The following is an 8,163-nucleotide window of genomic DNA, read 5'->3' as shown; positions in this document are numbered from 1 at the left end:
TGCTCCAAAAGCAACTTTGTGTAGAAAAGTAATGCGGGAATGTCAATAAGATGTCAAAACAGAGAATTCGTACATGCTGTTTGGTTTGGCCAGCAATTGAGTCAGATTGCAGGTCTTTTGTAATAGTCTAGGCTCCAAGTTGGAGCATGGCTCCAGTAAGTAAGTTAGTACTAGGGTAAGGAGGTTACCAAGTGGAGAGCATTAGGCTTAACCCTCTACCTTAAGTCGCTACAAAAGCATCAAATTCAATATTTCCCACAATTATTCCATAAAAATGCATTCCATACCCATTCCATACTCAAAATGGTCTCTAAAACTTAATTTTTTTTTATTTCATGCTTCATCATATTTATGCACATGCTAACGATGCAAAAAAAAAGTAGTCTAAATAATAATAATAATTTCTGTGTGATGCTAAAACATGCATAAAAATGCTTATGAAATGAGAAAAAAAAATCAGTTTGCAGCTTTCCTTTTTCAGCGAATAATAAAAAAAGGAACTAGCATAAAACTGCACACGATGGAAATAAAGAAGGACAATTTTTATGCTGCTTTTGTTGTTTTCTGTTCCGATGACATCTAAAAAAAATAAAAAAAACTAATAATAAAGGAACATGTGCTTGCAATAATTATGATGACAAACATTGATAACTGTGCTGTGCATATTTTATGTCATGACTCGCAGAAAAAAATCCATACCATTGTTGTGTCATATTTATTATTTTTGTGATCCTTTATTGTTGTTGTTGTTGTTGTTTTGCTGAGTGGCGCAATGAACATGAAATATTGCTGGATGTGTGCATACAGTTTGGTGTCTATTGGAATGATCGATATTGAATTTGAAATTTATTGAGTTTTTGAAGAGTTCTGGGTAGTGAAGCTTGATATTGACTCACGTTTTGGATGCAGTATTTGTAGATAAATTGCAGATGAATGAACAAATATGGAAGTTTGGAGGAATTTATAGGGAATGAATGGGGATGGGTTTGAAATTTTTGGAATAATTTTACAAAATAGATGCAAAAAAGCTGAAGGAAACCTTAAAATCTCATTGCAGCTCGAGTTGGAGTCAATTTAGAAGTCCAATGGAAATTAACGGCCATTTAGAATTTAAAAAGTAACGGAAGTTCAAAATTCAAAAGGTTGTTCAAAGTGAAGTTCAAAAATTGATCAAGGTAGCCACATGACATCCAAGTAGCAATTTTTATGGCAGCTAACACGAAAATAGCCACTTGGATGCACTATGGCAACTAATTGGCTACGATGAACAATATATGCCGACCGTGAAAGGCTTTAATTAGATGTAGCTTCCAAAAATCAAACCTCAAACACAATAATCATCCTTGACCTACTAAAACTCTTAACTTCTTACCCTCAATACTGCATAAACCGTCAATTCATAATAAATTCATGTCATTCGCCCGCATTTCCCTTGACTTTATTCACTAAAATAATTCCAATTTATTACACAAAGACAATTTCGACATAAATAATTTACAACCACATCAAGTGCGCCTTAACGTATTCACATAATAATGCAACAATTTCGTCACTTTCTTATGCTCTCTCTATATATATTTTATTATTATTATTGGCATTATTACAGTTATTGTATTGCCGTCATTCCAAAAACGAAGGACATAAAAAATCGATAAAGTCATAAATTAAAGATGCTGTCAGCAGAAAAAAAAATGCCTTCTAAGATTCATAATAGCTTATATTTCTCGTTATAAATGTCGTCGCAGCTGGCTCCTCCGTTGGAATGCTGATTTGGAATTGTAACAGTACAACTAAATAAGTCACCATTGTCGCAAGGAGCTTTTATTGTTTATTGTGTACAGTTCCAACGTTTTATGATGAGATTAATGAAGTATGTTTGTATGAAATGAGAGAAAATAAGGCATTTAATTAAAATTTTGAATGTTCTAGACCAGTGATGTTCGAACTGTGTGCTGCGGCACTTTTAGTGGCAAGCCTCGACCGAAACCCCACACGACATACAGTTCATGGCATTTCCTACTTTTTTTGGCGACTCACAGGTTGTCCACCACTCATGTAGACTCTATGTTCCAGTGGTGGACAATCTGTGTGCCGCGGCACTTGTTTAGAAATGCCATGAATCGCATGCCATAAGCAATTTTGGTCGTGGCTTACCACCAAGTTGTGTCTCAGTCCAGTGGTGGGCAACCTGTGTGCCACGACACATTAACATGTCACTGAAATTGATTGGAAATGCCATGAATCGCATGCCATGAGCAATTTTGGTGGTAGCTTCGCACCAAGTTGTGTTTTAGTCCAGTTGTTGACAACCTGTGTGCCGTGGAACTTTATCATGCCATTGAAAATGCCATGAATCGGATGCCATGATCAATTTCTTCCGTGGCTTCCCACCAAGTTATGTCTCAGCACACAGGTTGCCCACCACTGACCTAAACTCCAAAGTCCTTCAAAAGTCCCCCAAAAACTTGTATTTTACCGTCATTAAGTCACTTACCGATTTAAAAAGGGTTCGATTTACATCAAAAAATCCACCTAAATTGATATTGGCTTGATTCATTTCAGTCGCTCTTAAGAACATGTTGATTTCCACTTGTGCATCAGAATTCATCCTGAAAAGATTCTCTTTTATAGATTTTTTATGGAAGTAGAGTAGTATAAAAAGCTTTCAGACATGTCTTAAGAGATTACGGCACTTTACTATATTGAGAATATTGAGTGAGGATGTGGTGGAGGTTGAATGGGTTGTTGGAAGCTTTAAAAGGTGGATTTTGGTGATCGATTCTAATGTTCTGGGTTCGATTCCTGAAAAAGTCTGGTCAAATTCGAGTTTGCAAGAGAATGCATGAATTTCGGAATGGACACAGTGCAGAAAAGACGAAAAACCCAGCGCTAACTTGACGTAAGTCTTCTCTGAGACTGGAATTCACAGGATATGACAAAAGACCAGATTCATGGCAGTCTGGGGTTTGACTTTTCATCTTTTCTATGCATTGTGCCTTCCAGGGATGTTCTACTTGTAGTTCATGTGGTTAAATAACACCTGTGACAGGTCGTGTCTGTGACAGGTCGTGTATGTGACAGGTCGTGTCTGTGACAGGTCGTGCCTGTGCTACTTATGGTTCATGTGTTTGGACAACATTTGAGACAAATCGCGCCTGTGACAGGCCACAAAAATCTACCTGTCAACAGATGGACTGTTTCCGTTGACCTGTCACAGATTGCAAGTCTGCCTCAGTCCTCCAACTTCCCAAAATCCATCAAAATTCGTCTAAAAACCTTACAAAATTCAACTCAAAATTCATCTCATTAAGATAAACTTACTAACAATTCAACGAATATCCACCAAACCCCACACTCTCATAATCCATTCCATATGTCCCAATCACACAACATTGTCCAAGCTTTACTGTCAATATTCAACGGATTCAACCAGAGTTGCAAAACAGGCACCTTCGACAGACAAAAACCGTACAAATTCTTGGTAATTTGTAATGTTTTTCTTACGAAACCATATAAATTATCAAGAATTTGTACGGTTTTTGTCTCTCGCAGGTGCCTATTTTGCAACTCTGGATTCAACTCACCAACTCAATTCAACCATAAGAATTTTCTTCTGAAAAATAGTCTTTACATTGAATGCGGCATTATGTCCCTCATCGCATATAAAAAACAGTAGGCAAACATTACATAGTGCTGTTATCGTCAATCCAATATCTTTAACACCAAATCCTTCAGATACTTGACTCATCAGTCCATATACCGACAATGTGATTATAAAGAACAAGTAAAGGCTGATAAATGTAAATGTATAACAAACGGATGTGCCAGTATGACGTGTAATTTTACTCAATTGAAGCCATAAAGCACGATAGTCGGCAACCATCGCAGCAGGTCCAATGTGACGCAATGCCTATTGAGATATAAATTATAAATGACATATGTATGCATTCATTAAGCATGTCACATTCAATTATTTATCTAATTTATCACGAATGCCTTAATTTTCTGTGTGACATGCTCATTGGAAATTCCCAAAATGCCATCCATAATCTCATGTGGAAATTAATTTCATCTTGCAATTTCAAGCAGCCATGAAAATATGAATAGATCCCACATATCCAATTGACATGAATCACACATGTTATACAGACCTTTTGAAAGTCCTCAGCTAAAATTCTGGCTGAATGACTCAACACTTCACACGACATATACCAAAAGGCACCGGCCATGTAAGTCAACCTATAATAAATTGAAGTGTATTTCATCATCTTCATCATTCATGCATCATATGAGCATGTGGGATTGAGAGGTTTTCCGGGGGAGTTGGAGTGCTTGATGAAAATATACTTGATTTGGGGATGTAATTGGAAATAAGCAATGCGTTTCAGTCAAGCAGGGATACAGTGAGAATTGAACCGGCACTTTGGCACTGGTACCGGCCAGTCAATGGGCCGTAAATGGGTGCTGGTAACAACGGCTGTCGATGGGAACTGGGGTTAAAGATCAAAGAGATCACCGGTTGGCGCTTGGGACAACGACCACCGATTGGCGCTGGGGACAACGACCACCGATGAGCGCTGGGGACAACGACCACCAATTGGCGCTGAAGACAACGACCACCGATAGGCGCTGAAGACAACGACCACCGATGGGCGCTGAGGACAACGACCACCGATTGGCGCTGAAGACAACGATCACCAATTGGCGCTGAAGACAACGAACACCAATTGACGCTGGGGACAACGACCACCGATTGGCGCTGAAGACAACGACCACCGATGAGCGCTCTGGATAACGACCACCGATTGGCGCTGAAGACAACGACCACCGATGGCGCTGAGGACAACGCGCTGGGGATAACTACCGCCGAGAACAGACGATGTCGATGAACAGCCGTTCTCCAACGCTGCTCGGTACAGCACAGATATACTTCAAATCCACCAAAGCACACCAATCCCCTCTCTCACAATCATGCCCTCATATTAATCCTTACGTATCTAAATAACAATAGGGAATGACTTGAAGTACAAATGCAAAATCCAATTCCGTCTCTTCCATTCGTATAACATAATGTGTCAGTACTACAGACACAGTTGATAAAAATGGCAACAAAATACTGATAACTAATCCTTTTGTACTAAGTTCAACTTCCAATTGCTTTCCAGCTGTTTTATAGTAGATCCTCTATGTCAGTCACGAGAAAAAAAGTATAAAAAAAATTTGCATTTTCATCATAATTCTTAACAATATGCTCAATAATGCTATGCTATGTGTCTGGGGGTGGGTGTTGTAGATGAAATTGAATATACTTAATGTGATGTTCGGTGCTATATATAATGTCAAATACTATACCATAATTTCATAACACATACTTCAAAATCACTCCATTCATTTAATATAGATGCAATCTTTTTTGCCTCATACCACATTATGGGTACGATGAATATTGGCAGTAGATTGACAATGAATAGATAAGCGATTACAGCTTCCTCAAAACGTCCCTCACCATTACGTACGATTTCAATGCGCTTAGTAAATGTGAAGCTCATGTAAATCTATGGATAGAAGTAACAAAAAAAATTAATATGAATGGCAGTTACTGAAGAAGTAAGATAAAGTTGTTGGAAGTGAGGGATTTTTAGAAGTAAGATGCAGTTTTAGATGGTTGTGGGAATGTAGTTTGAGTCAAAGGCGCAGTGGGTTATCTAAAAGTCATACCAAACTGATTAAAGGCTTTGAAGTTTAAACAAGACTACAAACACTCTAGAAGGCTTTTCGATAAGACTTACAAGGATCACAGGATATGAAATTCTGGACACTCAAGTAAAGGAAGCTCTCTAGAATTGAATCAGAACTTGCCCATGGAAGCTCAAGTGTCTCAGTAGTATACTGTTTAAGAATTTTGTAAATAATTGAGTATTGCAACTCTGACACACCGTTCATGGGTTCGAAACTCAGCATTAAAGTCAATTAAATTATTTTAAGTTCTGAGTCGACTCGACTTAGTTCTCAAGTTGAATGTTGACTGATTCCGAATTAACTTGTGACTTAAAACATCCCTCCTAAATCACCCCTTTCCATAAAAAGCAGGAATGTCGACTTTCTCTCATATAAAATTAGGGCTCGGTCAAGGATCGTAGGCCAGCATTTCCTGCGTTTTAGATGCATAGACCTTCAGATTTCGGAGGTACTTTATAGTTTGTCCAAGGCTGAAGCTCCAATTAATAAAGTTGATGGCTAAAGAGCACGAGAGCGGCAAATGAACTCTTAGAGACATCCTGTTGGTAATTGACAAAGGGTAGCCAGCAATAGAGTCAGTTTTAGTTGCCGACTTAGAGAGACAATTGATTACAGATCCCCAAAGTAGCCCCAGTGAAGTAAGTAAGTATGGCTGCAGGTATGCATGGCTTTTTTTTTGTTGGTTTTGCCAGCATGGCTTAGAATTGCTTGGCTTTGCCTTGTTTGGCTTTGCTTGCATGGCTTTACCTGCATAGTTTTGCTTTGAACAAGCCTTAAATTCAATTAAAATCAACTTCAAAATTTCCAATTCAGTCTGTCCGTCAAATCTAGATCACAATCCAATTTTCAAAGACAATCCACAAAATAAACTACATTCCATACTTCCCATAAAGATTGAGTTGCCGATAATTTTCTTCATGTGCACCTCAACAATAGAAAAAGTGTACCAAAAAAGTCTGAAATATTTTCATACCATCCATATCGTAAAGATGCAGAATGAATACGCCATTGATTTTGATTTAACGTAAAATTGAAATTCTCCAGCACTATTGAGTCTCGTCTGTGGGAATACACCCATGCCACGTAGGAAATTATAGATCGGTTTCAAGCAATCAAAAATTATATCCTGTAAGTATATTATTTGCATAATATCATTGGTATTGGATGAACACTGTAATACTGTATGTATCCAGTAACAATATGGATCTGTAACAGTGGTGGACAACCTGTTTGCCGCGGCACACAAGTGTGACTAATCCAAAAATGATTGGAAATGTCATGAACCGTATGTTGTGTACGGTTTTGATTGAGGCTCAATTTCAGAGTTGCAAAACAGATTGTTGTGCCAGGAAAAAAACCGTACAAATTCTTGATAATTTGTATGGTTTTGAAGAAAAAAACGTACAAAATCTTGATAATTTGTACGGTTTTGTAGGAATTTGTATGGTTTTGTGGGAATTTATATGGTTTAGTAGAAATTTGTGTAGTTTTGGAGGAATTTGTAAGGTTTAATAGGAATTTGTATGGTTTTATTACAAATTATCAAGAATTTGTACGGTTTTTGCCTATCACAGCCACCTGTTTTGCAACTCTGCTTACCATCAAGGTGAAAGGTTGTCCACCACTGTTATAGATTCATACTGAATTGAATTGGAAATCACAGTTACCTTCTTTACAGATGTTTTAGTAAACCCATCACGTTTTTTGAAGGGTGAAAATTCAAGATTATTTTCTGTATGAAAGAAACTTGATCGTCGAGATCCGAAATCATCATTGACATCATTTGCGGGTTTTACATTTACAAAGATACCACGTTTAGCCATCTGTGTGGCATTAACTCGCTCAAGATGCACTCCGTCATCAGTATTAAAGAATAAGCTCATCGTTGCTTTGTGAAGATTCTTACTGTGTCTCGAATTTAATGTACTGTAGTTAAGCTGGAAAATGGTGGGTTGGATTTAGTTTTATAATTTTTGTGGGGTTGATTTTGAGGTTTTTGAATTTTTTTTAGCCATTAATTCTCAAAATTATTTTGACCGTTATTTTATGATTAAAATATTGATTTTTCAAAACTGTTTTGACCGTTATAAATTTGAATATTTTTTGACCGTTAGTTTATGATTAAAAAATTTATTTTTCAAAATTGATTTGACCGTTATTAAATTAAATATTTTCGGACCGTTAATTTATGAATTAAAATTTAGATTTTTCAAAATTTATTTTGACTGTTATTTTTTTGAAAAATCTTCAAAATTATTTAGACCATTATTTTTTGATTAAAATTTTGATTTTTCAAAATAATTTAGACCTTTATAATTTGAATATTTTTTGACCGTTATTTTTTCAAATTTTGGTAATTAAAAAATCATTTCATGATGATAAAGTGATGACGAAAGTCTTTTACATCCCAATCCCAACTTATCA

General features: G+C 36.8%; 1 protein-coding gene across 1 annotated transcript; it reads right to left on the bottom strand.

Moving 5' to 3' along the window:
- Positions 1–1,602: 1,602 nt before the first annotated feature.
- Positions 1,603–7,628, bottom strand: Gr63a (Gustatory receptor 63a). Its single transcript, XM_070635461.1, has 8 exons — positions 7,407–7,628; positions 6,713–6,865; positions 5,373–5,555; positions 4,994–5,184; positions 4,152–4,239; positions 3,585–3,910; positions 2,495–2,609; positions 1,603–1,818 (listed from the first exon to the last, which is right to left on the bottom strand). The coding sequence occupies exons 1-8, from the start codon at positions 7,620–7,622 to the stop codon at positions 1,699–1,701; spliced, it is 1,392 nt and encodes a 463-aa protein (XP_070491562.1). The 5' UTR covers positions 7,623–7,628; the 3' UTR covers positions 1,603–1,698.
- Between the last annotated feature and the right edge of the window lie 535 nt (positions 7,629–8,163).

This window comes from Chironomus tepperi, unplaced genomic scaffold, assembly GCF_022539635.2.
Source record: "Chironomus tepperi strain 1889 unplaced genomic scaffold, CSIRO-AGI_Ctep_v1 contig_89, whole genome shotgun sequence".
Classification (NCBI taxonomy): Eukaryota; Metazoa; Arthropoda; class Insecta; order Diptera; family Chironomidae; genus Chironomus; species Chironomus tepperi.
The sequence above is the reverse complement of the archived record's forward strand: the minus strand, read 5'-3'. Positions and strand labels throughout refer to the sequence as shown.

Bases quoted from the DNA above. Each gene is read 5' to 3' on its own strand.
- Gr63a (XM_070635461.1), bottom strand. From the start codon at position 7,622: ATGAGCTTATTCTTTAATACTGATGACGGAGTGCATCTTGAGCGAGTT. The intron at 6,866-7,406 runs GTAACTGTGATT...ATATACTTACAG, and splicing joins CTAAAACATCTGTAAAGAAG to GATATAATTTTTGATTGCTT. The intron at 2,610-3,584 runs GTGAGTTGAATC...GAATCTTTTCAG, and splicing joins CTTATGGTTGAATTGAGTTG to GATGAATTCTGATGCACAAG.